The following is a 20,000-nucleotide window of genomic DNA, read 5'->3' as shown; positions in this document are numbered from 1 at the left end:
CAGAGGATGGTACACAAGCGCGGACGCACGCACACAGACACAGACACACAGACACGGTAAAGCACAGTTTGATATCAGTCATACTGACATTGCAAAAAAAAAAAAAGAAAAAAAAAGAAAGAAAAGAAAATCCAAATATCATGGCAACAGAAGTCCGATTACACCTTCAGAATCGATACTGTGACCACTTATATATTTACACAGACGCCTCACTCCTAGACAATGGCCAAGTAGGTTCAGCTTTCGTTATACCAAAACTGAAAACTGAACGATCATACCATACTGGTAAAGATCGGTCAATATTCACAGCTGAACTTATCACTGTTCTTATGGCTTTAAATTATATTCTTGATCTTCCAGTTTGCCTTCCACAAGTTTTATTTTGTGTTGATTCAAAATCTGTATTATACGCTTTAAACTCTCAAATTGTAAGAACAAGTCCAAAATAATAATAGAAATAAGTCACATTGTACATCTTATGAATTTGAGAGGAACACGTATAACTTTTTGTTGGGTTCCTTCTCACCTTGGTCTCCTATATAATGACAGGGCTGCAAGAAAAGGTGCAAAATACCAACAGGGAACCACAGACCTTTATGTACCTTTGTCTGTACAAGAGGGGTACAGCTTACTAGAAAAAGCATCATGGAGCAAAGTCAGGGAAGTATACCAGCAAAATGGCAAAGTTATAAATAAAAGTATAAATAATATTCAACAACCGGAATCTTTCAATCAATCAAATACATTCAGTAATTTATTCAGATTAAGGCAAATTCAGGCATTATCAAACAGGATAAAGCCGAACGCTTTTATAACAAAGTTCAGCATAGATGTTAAATGCATATGTGGAGAATCTATTTCTAGAAAACACATACTCTTTGAATGTCAGAGTCTGAAATCGTTTTTACCAAACTTCTCGGAAAATTCTTTTGAATGTATTTTTGACAATTTCAAGATGCTATCTGCTATTGCAGAAGGTTTGCTGCATAGTCCAATTGGACATTTGTTATAGTTGTTACAGTTGTTTGATGTTAGCGTTTCCTTCTATATTGTGCCTATGTCTCCCGTTTTAATGCTTTATTTTTTCCAATGCTCTGTATCTTTCCCCACCACACACACACACACGCGCACACACACATACACACACACCATTTTTCACCCTCTGCCCAATACCGTTCCCTCCACCACGCCCCGCCCTCCACCCCCCGCACCCCCCCCCCCTTTTTTTTCCCCGTCTAATATCACTTAAATTGGAAGACGTTAAACTGAAGACTACTACTACTACTACTACTACTACTACTACTACTACACACACACACATTTGTTTCACTCTGTATCAAAATGTAATATGATATTTTTTCCCGAATGTTTTTCTTTTCTTTTCATTTTGCATGATAACTGATGTGTGCGCGGTGATCAGGGAAGTGTGTGTGTGTGTGTGTGTGTGTGTGTGTGTGTGTGTGTTACTGATTCGTTTTCCTCTTTGATATCAATTTTTGCTGGCAGGCATTTTGAGTGAACCGAAAAAGAAAGTTCACTTTTGGTTGAAGCAGACAATTAAGTATTTTGAGCTGGAATAGAAAGGAATAGGGTGTGTGTGTGTGTGTGTGGGGGGTGGGGGGGTGGGGGGGGGGTGCCGAGAGTGATGGACGGAGACGGAGATAGAGGTGGTTGGTAGGAGGGAGGGTATAGTGGGGGTGTGTGTGTGGGGGGGGGTGCCGAGAGTGATGGACGGAGACGGAGATAGAGGTGGTTGGAAGGAGGGAGGGTATAGGGGGGGCGGGGGGATTGTAGGTGGGGGTGGGGATGGAGAAAGGGATGGAATGATGATAATGATGAAGCGAGTGATGGGAGTGACAGAGACAAAAAGACACCCCCCAACTTCCGACCCCCTTCCTTCCCACCCCCTGCACACTAATCCCGAACACTTTCATATCAACAATCCTTTCAGTCACGGTTTCCATGACAAATGAACACGATTCTAATTCTGGTTCTGATTCCATCAGAAAGCGAGATTGAGACAGAGACAGAGAGAGAGTGATTTGACAGATGTGTGCCCAAGCCTTATCACGACCTCTTAGTAGGGTTTCACTTCTGGTCACTGCCGTGTGCAGGTTGCTGACCACTGCTGACCATCACCCAAAAGTGTTCAGATTGCTATATTTTTCACGAATGTGCATTTATTATAACGTCAGGGGATCATCACTAACATTCTTTAGTGTGTGACGATTACAAACTACGAGGACGTTTGACAGAATTTGACCACTAACTGAGCACTGCTGACTACCGCTGACTGTCACTGACCACTGTCCACCCATGCTGACTGTTTCAGTTTCAGTTACCCAAGGAGGCGTCACTACAATCGGATAAATCCATACACGCTACACCACATCTGCAAAACAGATGCCTGATCGGCAGCATAACTCAGCACGCTTAGTCAGATGCATACGTATGTGTGTAACCTATCAGTGTGGATTTCGTCAACAAACGTTTCCCTGAGCACAACACTTTTATTGCCTTGGGTTCTTTTTAAGTGCGCCAAGTGCGTGCAGCACACGGAACCTCGCTTTATCGTCTCATCCGAATGACCAGACGCTCAGTTTGATTTTCCAGTCAAACTTGGGAGAAAGGGCGAGACCGAGATTCGAACCCAGATGAAGATGGAGGAACGTGGACCTGGGGAATATAGACCTACCAAAAACAATTAGGGGAGAAGAGTTCAATGGGATTGGGGATTCAGGCCAAAGGGCAAATAGACCCGAAGGTATGTAGAAGTGGGGAACATATACCTAGAGGAATATGGACCTGGAGCCAGTAGCATTGCTCGGACGGAAGAGCCTAGTATGGTCGTAACCCGCTACGAACTGTGTGTAGTATGGAACTGACCAATGGCGTAGTTCAGTCAACGTAGGCATTTAGTCACGTGTGACTGTCATAAAGTTAGAACCAAGCAATGCGTCTGGCACCCGGAGTGAGACATATCTTGTCCACATAGTATTTAGCTGTCAAAGTGACAAAGATTAATTCAGGAAGGTCAAGCCATATGATTGTTCTGCTTTAACATGTTTTGTAGCTAAAATAACTGTAGCAGGGGAACGTCATGCATCTGTCATACTTTTTTCGTTACAGAACCACGTCATGCATCTGTCATACTTTTTTCGTTACAGAACCACGTCATGCATCTGTCATACTTTTTTCGTTACAGAACCACGTCATGCATCTGTCATACTTTTTTCGTTACAGAACCACGTCCTTCATCTGTCATACTTTTTTCGTTACAGAACCACGTCATGCATTGGTCATACTTTTTTCGTTACAGAACCACGTCATGCATCTGTCATACTTTTTTCGTTACAGAACCACGTCATGCATTGGTCATACTTTTTTCGTTACAGAACCACGTCATGCATCTGTCATACATTTTTCGTTACAGAACCACGTCATGCATCTATCATACATTTTTCGTTACAGAACCAAAGTTTGTTTTTCTTGTTTCCTAAAAAAACGCCCTGTTGATGCAGGTCAGTTATATGATCCTTCAGATACGTACGTTTCCTCTGTGTCTCTCTGTTGTCCAGCCCAGGTTTGATTCAGGTCAGTGCCTTAGTTCCTGAGATATTGCTTCCTGATTAACAATATTGAAGACGATTAACAAATAGTAGAGAGTGGTAACTCTTCTCCATACACAAGGTACACAACTGGATCTCCTGGCCTCATCGTTTATCAATTTCAATATTGAAGACGGCCGCTTGACATTTCAGTTTCACAACCAAAATGTGGGTGTTTCCCACAGATTCTGTTACCTGAAGGTGTTGTGTGCTAAAATTGAAAGTAGTAGTAGGCTCTAGCCAGTGATGAGATGTCTTTAGTAAGTGAAGCACACAAACAGGCACACAGAGACACACAGACACAGACACACACACTCTCTCTCTCTCTCTCTCTCTCTCTCTCTCTCTCTCTCTCCAAGACAAACACATCCACACACACACACACACACACACACACACACACACACACACACACACACACACACACACACAATCCAACACAAACACATCCACACTAACACACACACACACACACACACACACACACACACACACACACACACACACACTCACTCACACACACACAATCCAACACAAACACATCCACACACACACACACACACACACACAATCCAACACAAACACATCCACACACACACACACACACACACACACACACACACACAAAAACACACACACACACACACACACACACACACACACACACACACACACACACACACACACCACATTTGTCAGCAGCACAACCTCCTCCCCCTTCCCAACGCCCGCTTCGCCCCACCCCCTTCACCCAGTACCATGGCGTGCGGACACAGAGACTGGTGATGGACAGACAGACAATCAGGCAGCCCGACCGAGTTAACGAAGTGACGAGACAGCTGACATCATGGAACAAGGAATGGCCCATCAGCTGACGTCACGGATCAAGGAATTGCCCATCAGCTGACGTCACGGAACATAGAATGGTCAATCAGCTGACGTCACAGAACAAAAAATGGTCAATCAGCTGACGTCACGGAACAAGGAATGGCCCCATTAGCTGACGTCACGGAACAAGGAATGGTCCCATTAGCTGACGTCACGGAACAAGGAATGGTCCCATTAGCTGACGTCACGGAACAAGGAATGGTCAATCAGCTGACGTCACTGAACAAGGAATGGCCCATCAGGTGACGTCACGAATCAAGGAATGGCCCATCAGCTGACGTCACGGATAAAGGAATGGTCAAACAGCTGACGTCACTGAACAAGGAATGGCCCATCAGGTGACGTCACGAATCAAGGAATGGCCCATCAGCTGACGTCACGGATCAAGGAATGGTCAAACAGCTGACGTCACTGAACAAGGAATGGCCCATCAGCTGACGTCACGAATCAAGGAATGGTCAATCAGCTGACGTCACGGAACAAAGGATGGTCAATCAGCTGACGTCACGGAACAAAGAATGGTCAATCAGCTGACGTCACGGAACAAAGAATGGCCCATCAGCTGACGTCACGGAACAAAGAATGGTCAATCAGCTGACGTCACGGAACAAAGAATGGCCCATCAGCTGACGTCACGGAACAAAGAATGGCCCAAGTCGTTCGCTTTTTTGTTTTGTATTGCAGTCTGTCTGTCTTTCATATACTGTCGGCGTTGTGCTAATTTTTGTTTCCCTGTATTGTTCGTGCAGTTTATAACAATGAAGGGAAGAGTGCAGAAAATGCGCTGTGTATATCCCGTGTCTTTCTTCTATGGAGGAAGGTGGCAGAATGGTTAAGACGCTCGTCTGCCAATACAGAGAGTCCGTGAAGGGCTGGGTTCGAATCCCGCTCTCGCCCTTTCTCCCAAGTTTGACTGGAAAATCGAACGGTTTATAGTCGTTCGGATGAGACTATAAACCGAGGTCCCGTGTGCAGCACGCACTTGGCGCACTGAACCTCTGGCAAAAATATGTGGGAGAAATCCTCTCTGGTAGCTACACAAATATATATGCATGCACTCAAGGCCTGACAAAGCGCGTTAGATTATGCTGCTGGTCAGGCATCTGCCTAGCAGATGTGGTGTAGCGTGTATAGATTTGTCCGAACGCAGTGATGCCTCCTTGAGAAACTGAAACTGAAGATGCGAAACTTCTTCTATATATGTCCTGTATCTTGTGACACGTTTTTCTCTCTTGTATATGCATTAATGTAACGTGATGTATCTGTATTGTTTAGTATTAAGTTATAGACATTGTCAAAGGAAAAATAAAAAAGAAAGAAAGAAAATCAGAATGAACGAAAATATTTTGTACAAAAAAAAGTCATGGAGACTGAAAGAGTCGTGAAGAGTTCTGACCTTCCAACTGTTCGCAAATTCTGTACATGGATGTCTCCAAGTGACAGACAGACCAGGGTGGACTCGATCGCCGACAGACAGACAGGCAGTGTGTGTGTGTGTGTGTGTGTGTGTGTGTGTGTGTGTGTGTGGTAGGGTGGTATCCTCACCCTGTGAATCTGAATCTCAAACCGCGATAATCAATGCCCGTTTCTGTGTTTGTTTATGTGTAGCAGTCATTATAGTAATCCCTGTTGAATTTGTTGCTTGATATCATGTTCCTGTTCTCAGGTCGTGGGTGAGTGTTTGACATATTCACAATGTCCATCTCCGTCCTCCTAAAGGAGGTGATATTTTCAGTTATCATTCCACCACCACCACCACCTCCTCCTCCCACAGGTCACCGCATTGACCACGTCAGCATCAACACAGTGGCTCACATTATCATCTGGGTCAGGCTGAGATACCCAAATCTGCACTCTGAAGAACGAATGAACTGAACTTTGGTATTGGGTGGGTGGTGGTGGCTGTTGTCACTGGATGGACAGTGTGGACCTACTATCAGAGGAATGGTTATGACATGGGGAAGGGGAAAACTTGGATAACGGTGGTGGACGGTGTTTGCGTTGCTTGGAGTGCAGTGGGGTTCGTATCTGTGTGGAAGGCGAATGGGTGTTTTGGACCGACTGTGTATGGAACTTCATGCTGACGTGGGAGAGACATGAAGGTGGTGGTGGTGGTGGTGGCGATGGAAGTGTGGTGTGTTGGTGAAACCAGTCACACTAATAATAATAATAATACATAGTTTTTCTATGGCGCGATATCCAGCACCAATGCTGCTCAAAGCGCCTTACATCATCCAGTTGACTATAAACATCCCTTTAAAAACACATCAACCGCTATCTGACAATGGAAAACATCCAGTGTGTTCATATGAATGAAAAAGCAAACTTAAGAGATGAATCAGATTATAAAAGCTATGAAGTAAATAAGGCTTAGGTTAAAACAAAATGCATTTCATAGAACACACACACACACACACTCACAAGTACACACACACACACACGCGCGCGCGCACGCGCACACACACACACACACACACACACACACATATATGTATATATATATATATATATATATATATATGTAGATGTCCCTCCCTTACACACACACACACACACACACACACACACACGCGCGCGCGCGCGCGCGCTGACATTACATATCAACTGCACTAAAAACAAAATTGCATAAGCATTAAGATATTTCTTATTTTCTTACATAGAATTCTGTTCGGACATACTAACATGCCTACACACTTACACACGCGTATCAGAGCACTGTACCCTCACAAACACATGCACGCACGCACGCACACGCACACACACACACACACACACACACACACACACACACACACACACACACACACGCCCATTAAAAATTACCAGATAGAAAAAATGCCATCATATCAAAGACCCAAACTACATAAAATATACAATGCATTGAAACAGGACTACAAAAATACTAATACAAAGATACTTGTTAACAGGCACACCTTGGTTTAACCGTTTCGCCCAGAACAAAAATGCTTTCGGAAAAGGTAAGTTTTCAGATCTGACTGAAAGGAATGTAGTTCAGAGGCATTTCTAAGAGATGAAGGTAGAGAGTTCCACACGCTCTGAAAGACATTGTTTCCAGCGCATTTGAGATCAGTCCTTGGAACTTTAAGCAACTTTTCAGAACTGGATCTTAATGTTCTGTGCAACAACAACAACAACAACACTAACAACAACAACAACAACAACAACACACACACACACACACACACACACACACACACACACACACACACACACACAAACAACAACAGCTCACACCAACAGAATGGCACTGAGCTGTGAGTCCAGTGACCGGTCACCAGACCCATCAGACACGTGCTAACCGACGCTAGTCAACTGGTTCGCACACTCAAACCGTAAGTCTGATGTGTGCCCTCGCACAGAGCAGACTTCTTAGTGCTCAGGAGTGAAGATATCCACAGTCACCATTGCTAATCGATGAGCCTTTCAACATAATTGATGTTGTTTTCCTATACATTGTTCTTCACCCTGATCATTGTTTCCTCTGGTATCATGTCTCGTCCTTCGTGTGGGGAAAGGAAGGGCGGAAGTAGTGGCAGTGATGGTGTGCAGAGGAAGGAGAAGCAGTCGTCGTTTTTGGTGAACGTTTGTTTCTGACTTCTGGTTCAAGGGTCACCGATCATCATCAATGGTGACTTGCTCTACATTTGTTTTAGTCCATCGTCAGCTGTTGGGAATTCTTATTCGACTAGTTTTTATCTATTTTTATGTTGCGCATGACTACTTTTATGTTGGTGTTTACAACGAGCCTGTGATTGCACAAGTTAATTTCCATGTGGATTAATAAAGTGTTATTGATTGATTGATTGACTGGTTGGTTGGTTGGTGGATATCTTCACTAATGAGAACTAACACGTCCGCTCTGTGCCAGGGCACCGCGTCAGAACTACGGTTTGAGTGAGCGAACCAGCTGTGTTAGAGGGTCAGTACAGTGCCTTGCTCGTCTGGTGACCAGTCACTGGGTCCCTCACAGCTCGGCGCCATTCTGTTGATGTGATCATTTTGTGTGTGTGTGTGTGTGTGTGTGTGTGTGTGTGTGTGTGTGTGTGTTGTGTGTTTTCAGTACCAGTGGTTTCAGTTTGGAATCCCTTGTGGGACACTCGCGGTTTGAATACACGTTGCCGTGAATGTAATACATTGTCTGTGCAGCTGCTCTCGTTCAATTAAACTATTCAGTTGTCTTTCTATTAAACTAAGAGACGTGCTAAGCGAATGTGGAGAAAGGGCTTGGGTTGTTTTTGTTTTTGTGTTGTACAGACGCGAGTGTTGCCTTTTCGGCTGATCATTTTTTGACCTTTTCTTCTTTTTTTTCTAGAGCGAAGATGCTCAGTCGACTAATAAAAAACAACAAAAAACAACAATAAAAAAGATAACAACAACAACAACAAAAAAACAAAAAAAACAAAAAAACAAAACAAACCGGCGTTGGCTTTGCATGTGGTGGAGAAAACAACATTTGTTGATTAAGAAAAAAAAATCATTATCTGTAATCCTCTGTCAGTCTGTCTGTCTGTCTTTATCTCTCCTCTCTGCCTCTTTATTATCCCCACCCCCTTGCCCTCCCTCACTTACCTCCCCCTTTATCTAAGTTTCTCTCCTTTCACTTCTCCCCCTCTGCCTCTTTCTTTCTTTCTGACTATCTTCCTCCTTTCTACTACCTGTCTCTCTCACTGTCTACCCTCCACCACATCCCTCCCCACCCTGCTTTCCTCTGTCCCATGTGTGTGTGTGTGTGTGTGTGGATGCATCCCAGATCCAAGCAGTGGTTTCTGACTGACTGCACCATCTATCGCAGGAGAGACCTCCGTGATGTGGAGATCACCCAGGCCATGCGTGGAGCTGAGTGCCGGACGGAGCACTGTCTGGTCAGGTCCACACTGGCACTGTACGTTGTCCCGACACACCGTAAGAATCCGAAAGTCATCAGACCAGCCTTCAGTGTTGCAAAGCTGAAGCAAACGAGGCGATGTCAGGAGTTTGCTGATGACCTGGACGACAGGCTGACCTCCCATGGACCGTTGACCGGAAACACAACATAAATGTGGAACCAGTTCAAAATGGAGTCAGCAATGTCCACCATCGGACAAAACAACAACAACAAACACTACAAAAACAACAACTACAACAAAAACAAAACGATATCGGTTCACCAGGACTGGTTCGATGAGAATGACGAGAGCATGAGACACCCCCTGGTAGAAAAGTTAAAGGTCTACCTCGTGTAGCAGAACGATACCTCCACCTCTAAGTGCGATTGCTTCTCAAATGTTTTGTGGGTATTGTGAGAGCTACAGAATATAGGAATGAGGAATGTGTGTGGTGTATGTATGCATGTATGTATGTGTGTGCGTGTGTGTGTGTGTGTGCGTGCGTGTGTATGTGGAGAGAGAGAGAGAGAGAGAGAGAGACTGCACGTGGGTGTGAATACTTTCATGTCTTTGGAGTGGGGGAGAGAGATGGGGATGTGACGAAACAAGTGTACTTGGGAAAGGGGGATGAAGTGGAGGAATCTGAAAGGGCGTATGTATGTATGTATGTAGGGGGCGGGTGGGGGTACACGTCTGTGAATATGTGTACGTGTTACAACATTTTTGAGATGCTGATGTTATAGACATTTGGTAACTTGATTTGTTACTTACGTTTCTTTTAAAAAATGTATTTATTTCATTAGTATCTTGAATTTGATTCTCTTTGTATTGCTCAGTTGATATTAATTCAAATGATTGTTAAAATGTCAGTTCAACAAAACGTTAATCTGACAATAAATGGTTTCAGTCAGTCAGTGTGTGTGTGTGTGTGTGTGTGTGTGTGTGTGTGTGTGTGTGTGTGTGTGTGGTTCGTATACAACAAGCAGTAAGAATAATTGGAGGTTCTTATATTCCAAAATGAAAGCCCTACCCCCCCCCCCCCCCTCATCCCCTAACCCCCCATCGACCTCGCACTGCTAACCAGTCTAATATACACCCAAATCAGTATCAGCCATGTATATTTACATAACATTACTACCTCGTTTGCATAGTAGCTCAGTTCACTTCATTGTGTTCTAGACCTTTTAGGATTATGACAATAACCATTACTGATCCAGCTCACATACATGTATTAAATTAAATATAAGATGTAACTGTAATTATCCCAGCTATCTATCTGTCTATGCATGTATGTATGTATGTATGTATGAATGCATGTATGTGTGTATGTGTCTATCTATCACTGCGGTATGGGTTGTACTGTGTTACTCGTTTCTAGAGCACTTATTTTGTATTTTTTGTATTTCTCTTTTTTGTTTTGTTTTTTTCGTTTTGTCACAACAGATTTCTCTGCGTGAAATTCGGGCTGCTCTCCCCAGGGAGAGCGCGTCGCTACACTGAGAGAGCCACCCATTTTTTTGGTATTTTTCCTGCGTGCGGTTTTATTTGTTTTTCCTATCACAGCCACTGTTATGCACATAACCACATAACACTGAGATACACAGCCGTCAGTCTGACTGCAACGCACCAACAGTAAGCAGAGGCACGCTCCGAAGCATTGCACCACTTCTCTGTGCATTTCGCAATACGTGCAAGAACATGGACAGAGCAGCTGATACCAGCAGCGTGACGAGTGTGCAGCACGAACATCAGAATTGGGACCCCGACGTGCGTGCCGAGTCAAACGTGACCCTGGTTAGGGGGCAATGGACGGTTTCAGTTTCAGTTTGAGTAGCTCAAGGAGGCGTCACTGCGTTCGGACAAATCCATATACGCTACACCACATCTGCCAAGCAGATGCCTGACCAGCAGCGTAACCCAAGGCCTTGAGAAAAAGTGGGAAAAAAAAGAAGAAAAAAAGATAAGCGTGCATAAATAAATAAATAGTTACAATATAAAAAAGGTAGTAGTAACAATAATAATAATAATAATGAATAAATAAATAAATAAGACAACAATGATGATAAGTAAGCAAATAAATGTAAAACATGAAGACACACATTCACACATACACCCACACATGCATAACAGATATGCACCAAACATGCAGTTTCACAGATATGAAAGCACAGTCAAATACACATAAACGTACATGAGTCCCAACACACACACACACACACACACACACCACACACACATTACCCTACACCTCCTCTACCCCCTCCTCCACACACTCATTTCTAGGCTACGTATCGCAGCTTCCACGGCACACACACACACAAACACACACACACACAGATGAACACTTGTACAAGCACACACACATACGCCCATATCCCCCACCCCCAACCCCACACACATATATATACAAAGATATATATATATATTTACACACCCGCACGTTCCAATATCCTGTTGCTCCCACAGTGTAGGCATGCATACACTCACATACCTCATCCTCTACCCCCCCTCCCCCCACCTCCCCCTCACACACACACACATACGCACGTGCACAGAACTCTCCTGACACTTGTGTACACTTACACCCTCGCGCATGCACAAACGCACTCAAACACACAGACTCATACATACACACAAACACACACATACACACGCATTGAGGCTGCCACTGATTGGCTGCAAGAGGGATGGGAAAAGATCTCTGATGCCAAGAGCGTGGCGTCTAGTGTGTTGCTCAGTCTATTGTATTTGGAAAAGCCCACAGAGACTCTGTTCCGTTTTGAAGAAATTTGCGCAGTGTTCGTTTGGAAATGATGCCGATATTTGTTTGATTTGCAAAGCATCGTGCTCTACCTTTCATGTTAGACTTACGGCCGCTCTCTCTCTCTCTGCTTTTATTTCTTTGAGGCGATCGATGGTGTAATGGCCTTGTACCTGTTCTTTTTGATATTCTTTGACTTTTCTGAGGATTTCCGATTTTCCTAGATGTAGGCCGCTCGTTGGTGTTGCGTTACCAGCAAGTCTGTCAGCTCGCTCATTTCCATTAACACCTGCATGTCCCGGGCAGTATGACCATGTGAGTTTTTTAATCTGAAAGTTGCGCATTGCCTTATGCCACTCTGGGCTTCCCATTCCGTTTTCAATTTTCTGTATGAGGTTCATTGAGTCGGTTAGAATCATGGCATGTTGGTTTCCGGGGGTATGGATGGTCGATAGCCACTGGAGGGCATGTGTCACAGCTTCAACTTCCATCGTCAGGCTGGAGGTTGTGACTTTGTGGGCAGCATTCTCTTCCCTAATTGTTTTTCCATTTTGTTTCGCAGTGAATCCCCAACCGGATTGGTCTTTGGTGACTGAGCCATCTGTGTATATGATGATGTCCTCTTCTTTACTGTTTTGGCAATGGACGGACGTGGGATCATTAAACAAATTTTATTCTGCTGAAACTTACACAGACACAGAGACACGGATACACAGACACACACACACACACACACACATACACACATGCATCATCAAATGACGTCAAACTACACTTGGACACAACTAAAACTACTCAAGGGAAAAACACGTCGAACCCCCCAACAAGAAAGGCCATGGACAAAAGTCACAATTTTCAATCAGATCTGCCACAGACTGAAACACCCAGTAAACCACACCAACAAAATGAAGTCCTGCCAGATCCAAACATAAATGATCAAGACAATTCTCAGGAAGCACCATCTGTCCTCATTGTACTCGACTCTGCACTAAAGGATGTTGATTGTAGAAGATTGGGTCGCTCGTATGGTTTTGAAGCCAACGCAAAGAAAGTTTATACGATTGAGGATTGTGCACACACACAAACACACACACACATACACCGACGTCAATGTATTTTTTTTTTCCCTAATAATCGCTTTTTCTTACCGGAGAACAGGTTGCGCGGTGTGTTTTGTATCCTGTGCTGAGAAAAGACCGGGCTAGTGATTTTTATTCTTTCTTCATGGAACATGGACATGAATGCTGACTTACATGCTTAGTTTATCCAACGCAAAAGCAGTAGACTGTTTCGCCATTATACGATTTTATTATTTTAATTTATGTGTCCATTAGATATCAACTAACAGACAAATTTGATACAGTAACAAAAAAAAAAAAAAAAAATGGTAAGGCAGACATATAATTATTATGCAATGGAACTGCAGATCTATTTCAACAAATCTACCTCATCTTATACAGCATCTTTCAGAAAATGATTATCATGTGTTAGTTTTGCAGTCATTAAATGTAGACAAAACAAGAATCCCTAAACTACACAATTTTTACTATCCACCCATATTTCAGTTGGAGGATGATAAAGGAAAGATCAACACAGCTATTTGTATAAAAGAACATTTGATGTTTCATGAGATCCAATCTCCTGTGCCTGACAACATGGATAACATAAATGCATGTGCATTCAGGGTTAAGTTTAACGAGAAAACAATTCTGAACATAGCTTCGGTAAACCTTCCCAAAGGTCCTGACAATCAAAACACAGAATGGTAACGAACCCTTCAGGACCAGAATGGAAAATGGTTAATAGCCGGTGATTTTGACGCCCATTCCCCATTCTGGGGCAGTGACTGCAAAGTGGCCATTAATAATCGTTTTGTTGAAAATGTTGTGGATTCATCTTGACGGAAGTGTAACCAGAATCCCTGATACATCGCGACATACAGCAACGGCTATAGACCTCTCGCTGATTTCCCCTGTTGTTGCCCCAGAATGTGAGTGGGATACTTTAAGACACGCTTGGTAGTGATCACTTACCGATTGTAATCACTTTAAAAGGTAACTCAGTGTTATGTGACTTTGAAAAAGATAAAATTCTAAAATACAATTATAGAAAAGCTGACTGGACCAGATTTGAAACCATACTTTCTATCACTGATATCAGTGACGTTTGCGTCGAAAATGTTGACAGATCATACGCTAAATTCATGGAAGCAGTTTTGTCTGCTGCTGATGCATCTATTCCTAAATGTAGTGCAGTAAAATCAGACAAACACTCGGGCAATGTGTGATGGAACGCACAGTGTAAAGCTAAACAAGCTAAAAACCTTGCATTTAGAGTGCATTATAAAAAGAAATCTGACGAAGAAAAGCACACAGAAATGAAGAAGACAAAAAACCATTAGTTGTCAGCCTGGATCAGCGCAGCCGAGTGTTAAGAACTATAGAGCAACAATTTACGAATGATGATCACCGAATTTGGTTCACAAAAGAGAAGACATGAGAGTTCTTCTTCGTTCACGGGCTGCAGCTCCCACGCTCACTCGTTTGTATACGAGTGGGCTTTACGTGTATGACCGTTTTACATGAGAGTTAATACACAAAGTAAACATTCCAGGGGAGATGTTTATGTCCAGGTGAGACAACTGTCAAGTGAAGCAATCCAAGGAGAAGTAAAGCGGTGCCGTGACACCCACTGGCCACGGCCAAGGATGTCACAAATGTAACTGGGAAGCTGCCAGACTTACATGTGCAAGTGCAGATAATTCCGGATGCTGTGCAACTCTCACCAACTCTGCATGCTTTCTTCTTTTGGAAAAAAACCAAAGAACCTCACAAATAACCTACTGCCCCCCCCCCCTCCCCTCTCCCCACACAGACGAAAATAAAAGTCAGCCCCCCCCACCCCCGTTGCAACCCCCCCCCCCCACACACACACACACAAAGTAAAAAAAAAAAAAGTTAGAAGACGCGAGGAATAGTGTCCACTTTATGCCCATTTCCGGTAATGCGCACACGCACGCATTGACACTTTAATGCTGTTGGTTATAAGGTCCTTATGACACTGTTGAATATATGTATATATATGTACATATATATATATATAGTTTTAAACAAAACATAATTGCAAGAGAGAGAGGTAATATTCTTTCAAACGTTCTGATGGTGCATTTTTTTCAGAGCGAGAAAGGGAGAGGAAGTTGCGAGGAGACGTTAATCATAGACGTGGGGGGCGGGGGTGTGTGTGTGTGTGGAACGGGAGAGCCAGTTTCATTCCTTTGCACGGGGATTCCGTGAGTTCGCGGTAACATATCGCTTCGTGTTAGCAGTATACACGAACTACAACGCGCAGTTTGGACAGGTATACCCGTATCATGCGAAATTTAGCAGTTTCATTCGGCTGATGAAATTGTATGTCACGTCACGGGGGAGGGAGAGGAAGGAGGAACAGACAATAACCTGCTTGCTTTAATTAAAAGTTGACGCATCTGAGGGAAGCGTGTTCAAGTTTCGTAGAGGTCTCGGTGGACTAAATTCAGCAGGTATGTTCTGTGTGTTGGGGCTTTTTTGGGCCCTTACCCCTATCGTCAGCTTCATTGTTCTGCTCATCGCTCCCCCCTGACGTTGTAACATCATCGTTATCGTCGTCGTCGTCGTGCGTCATCGACATCGTCCTCTTTCTCTACTTCCCTTATCATTACCATCCTTTTCCACAAACAGACACAGACAGATACACATGCACGCTCGCACGCACGCACGCACACATACTCTCTCTCTCTCTCTCTCTCTCTCTCTCTCTCTCACACACACACACACACACTCACACACACACTCACACACACACACACACTGCCGCATTCACTCAACTCAAACTCACACAACATGTAGACTCACACACAGCACTTGTAATCTGACTTCACTCCCAGGCAGGGACTGGATAAATTCACTCCCTTCTTGCACTTGTTTTCATCCACCACTAAATTGTACACACACACACACACACACGTGTATATATGTGTGTGTATATATGTGTGTGTATATATGTGTGTGTGTGTGTGTGTACACGTATATATATGTGTGTGTATCTTTTTTTTTCAAAATTGGAACAATTGTAGTTGTGAAGCACTTGGAGCGAAATCATTCGATTATGCGTTCTTTGAATAAAACCCGTCTTCTTCTTCTTCTTCTTCTTCTTCAAAACAAACAGGCTCGTTGAACACAACATTCTGCTATTTCAGATCGGTCTGTCGATGACGGAGTGTTGAAAGAACCAGGCGAGCGGTGCTTTGAAAGAGGACACCACGTCCAGAAGACACCACGTCCAGAAGAAGACACCACCTCCAGAAGACACCACGTCCAGAAGACACCACCTCCAGAAGACACCACCTCCAGAAGAAGTACACCACCTCCAGCAACATCATCTCCAGGGGGAGGGGAAGGATTGACACCACCACCACCACCACCGACTGGAGAAAAGTCCCAGGTGTCTGCCAATCACCCAGTCCAGCGCCTCATTCCATTCAGAAAGGTCACCAGTAACGCTGTGCCTCATAGTCCCGACCGATGGTCTCCAACGAGAAAGTGCCTCTCGTCAGAAGCACGTCTCAGAATTATAACAATGACAACACCTACAAGCAGACCTACCACGGTGCCATCTCACCGGGTCCAGACGGCCCGTTGGGGTCCAACGGAAGTCTGGTTGCCGAGGGTCAGACTGCTGACAGAGTGGCTGCGGGGAGGACAGGACAGCAGGACAAGGAGGGTGTGAGGAACTTTTCCTTTTCCAGTTTGTCGTCGGCGAAAAAGTGGACGTTGGCGTTGCTGTGTGTGGCCAACACGGTTGCCTGCACGTGCTTCTCGCTTCTGGCGCCTTTCTTCCCCGGCGAGGTAAAGGAGAAGGGGGGTGGTGAGTGGGCTGAAGGTTGAGCGGGGGTTGGGGTTGGTGGTGGGGGGGGGGTGTCTGGGTGGGGTGGGGGTGGGGGACGTTTGGAGAAAGAAAAAAAAGAAGAAGAAAAAAAAAGAAAAGAATCTGTTACAACTAGACTTGTTACGTCGTGCTATGTTAGGCATTTGTGTGTGTGTGTGTGTGTGTGTGTGTGTGTGTGTGTGTGTGTGTGTGTGTGTGTTTGTGTGTGTGTGTGTGTGTGTTTGAGAGTGCAGAATGTCATTTATTTTTTTATCAAAGCCTGCTGCTCTCGTGGAATACATGAGTCTTGTTGTCTTTTAAACACTGGGAGGAACACTGCATAATTTTACTTCGTTTTGTTCTCTTGTTTACTTCTCCGTCGGCCATCTGGCCTGCAGAGTTCCTCACTGTTGGAAGCGTTCTGTATCTGTAATGCCTGGCCACATTTGTCATGAAGAATCTGTGCGGTAAGTCATGGAAAAGACGAAAATAGAGTTCTTCCTCTTCTTCTTCATCATTCGTGGGCTGCAACTCCCACGTTCACTCTGTGTGCACGAGTGGGCTTTTACGTGTATGACCGTTTTTTAACCCGCCATGTAGGCACCGATACTCCGTTTTCGGGGGTGGGGGTGGGGGTGTGTGTATGCTAGGTATGTTCTTGTTTCCATGACCCACCGAACGCTGACATGGATTCCATGATCTTTAGCGTCCGTATTTGATCTTCTGCTTGCGTATGCACACGAAGGGGGTTCAGGCACAAGCAGGTCTACACATATGTTGACTTGGGAGACCGGAAAAGTCTCCACCCTTTACCCACCGGGCGCTGTTGCCGAGATTGGAACCCTGGACCCTCAGATTGAAAGCCCAACACTTTAACCACTCGGCTATTGCGAGAACAGATTTAAATTTCGACAGATAAGAGCACATAGGCCCTTCCTATGAACTGATTCGAAATCAGTGAAATGCTGATCCGATGTGGCTAAGACTGTGCACAAAGCACATGTTTCAACAGATAAACACAAATTCGTTTGACAGTCAGCGTAAAATATCAATACGTCGATCAAGTTGTGCGGTTTACACAATGTCATCGTCTAATCACTGAGTATTGTTGATTCGAAAGAAAATACCCCCCCCCCCCCCCCCCCCACTTCCCCAAATAGGAGATTTTCGATGATCAGTATTGTATGGTGTGTATCGAAGCCGGAAAAGCCGTGATGAAAACTGGGGAAGTTTCAAACTTCGATCTTTATGTGTATAATGTGGATGAACGCGCGTCCAGTCCGCCGATCATATATAGTTATATTTGTATTGCAGTCCGGGGAGATTATATTGAGAGATAGGAAAGAATCACGTTTCTCCAGCCCTGCTTTCTTGGTGAGGCCTAGAACTTTTGATTCCAGCCTGGTGTGATTGTATCCATGGTTCTGGTTTTGTTTTCTGTTGATGGCTTTGTTTTGTTTTGTTTTTTGCTCTCTGTTGTTTTTCTGTTGTTTTTTTGTTGTTGTCGCTAGTTTTCTTTTTTTCATGAGTTTGGTCCACGACTTGATTCATCTTTTTGTTTATATGAAATGAACGAGAGAGATTCTGTTGAAATGCTGGAGGCAGAGCTACTCTGTACCTCGCTGTCTGTCGTTCGTTCTGTCTCCCGTCAGGCAACGGCCAAAGGAATGTCGCAGACTGCCATCGGTCTGGTGTTCAGTTGCTATGAGCTGTGGATCTCCCTGGTATCTCCGATAGTTGGCAACTACGTGAGTATGTCACTGGGCTTTCTGTCATGACTCCCCCTCCCCCACCCTCCCTCAACTCTCCCCCTGCACGCCCACCCCATCTCCCTCTCTCCCCATTTTTGTCGTTTTTTTGGTTGTCGCTTCTGTTGTTGTTGTTGCTGCTGCTGCTACACCTTCTACTACTGCTGCTGCTGCTACACCTTCTACTACTACTGCTGCTGCTACACCTTCTACTACTACTGCTGCTACTGCACCGTTTGCAACATATGGGCCTACGCAAAACACAGGCTTGAAGCAAAATTATGCTTCCTTGCATTGCAGATAGCTGCATCGTTCTGTCACAAGCACACACACACACACACACACACACATGCACAAATAAAAATATACAAATGCTATTTATTTATCTATTTATTTGTTTGTTTGTTTGTTGTTCAGATAGTTCATATAGGTGCCCGATTTGCATTCATAGCTGGGCAGTTCCTGGCAGGCGGATGCTCCATTTTGTTCGGGTAAGTGATTGCCTCCCTTGTCTCTCAGGTAGCAGGCCATGGTCTCCCTCCCCTTCCTTTTCTCTTTTAGCACGGCTGCACTCTCACAAGATCATACATTTACAGAGATCTATATTCAAACAACTCTTGTGTACTGCATTTAAAAAAAAAATTCATTTTATAGTAATACTTTTTCTTTGCCTCCAGTTCTATCTATCTATCTACCCATCTATCTATTTTTCTGTCTGTCTGTCTGTTTCTGTATTCATCTATATCAGATTACTCTCCAACGGTTCCTGAAAGTACACTTCATGTCCAGACTCTGCAACCAATTAAGAATTTCTGAACAGAGATATCACTAACAAAACTGAAAAGAACAAGCAGCAGAAGAAGAAGAAGCAGAAGAAGAAGAAGAAGAAGAAGAAGATGGAAAGAACAAAAAAGAGACGAAGAAGAAGAAAAAGAAGAACCTCAAATCTCCCGCACCCAGAATCACTGACAGCTATATATCTGACATTCGTCACAGATATTACGATCATAGCGTGAGTGGTTACAATTGAAAACATATGCGAACCGTATGTATGCTTATATTTCCTCTGGTGAGTTAACTTCGTGTATTGATTTATTTAGATAAACAAAATCTTCTGATCCCTGTACCACAGCTCTTCCACCTTAACCCCTCCCCCCGCCCCCTTCTCCCCCCACTTTCTCACGTCTATCCCCTACCTCCAACACGC

General features: G+C 44.1%; 1 protein-coding gene across 2 annotated transcripts in view; it reads left to right on the top strand.

The window, feature by feature from the left end:
* Positions 1–15,454: 15,454 nt before the first annotated feature.
* Positions 15,455–20,000, top strand: part of LOC143291207 (MFS-type transporter SLC18B1-like) — a 27,562-nt gene continuing 23,016 nt past the window's right edge. Inside the window, exons 1-4 of one of the 2 annotated variants that reach the window (XM_076600953.1) lie at positions 15,455–15,681; positions 16,378–17,026; positions 18,698–18,793; positions 19,211–19,284. In XM_076600953.1, the coding sequence (XP_076457068.1) occupies positions 16,703–17,026; positions 18,698–18,793; positions 19,211–19,284 (494 nt within the window). In that variant the 5' untranslated portion in view covers positions 15,455–15,681; positions 16,378–16,702. The remainder of the gene's footprint in view (positions 15,682–16,377; positions 17,027–18,697; positions 18,794–19,210; positions 19,285–20,000) is intronic. The other variant, XM_076600952.1, reaches the window with a different exon arrangement.

This window comes from Babylonia areolata, chromosome 16, assembly GCF_041734735.1.
Source record: "Babylonia areolata isolate BAREFJ2019XMU chromosome 16, ASM4173473v1, whole genome shotgun sequence".
NCBI lineage: Eukaryota > Metazoa > Mollusca > Gastropoda > Neogastropoda > Buccinidae > Babylonia > Babylonia areolata.
Note: the sequence above shows the minus strand (reverse complement) of the source record. Positions and strands in the feature narration are given on the sequence as shown.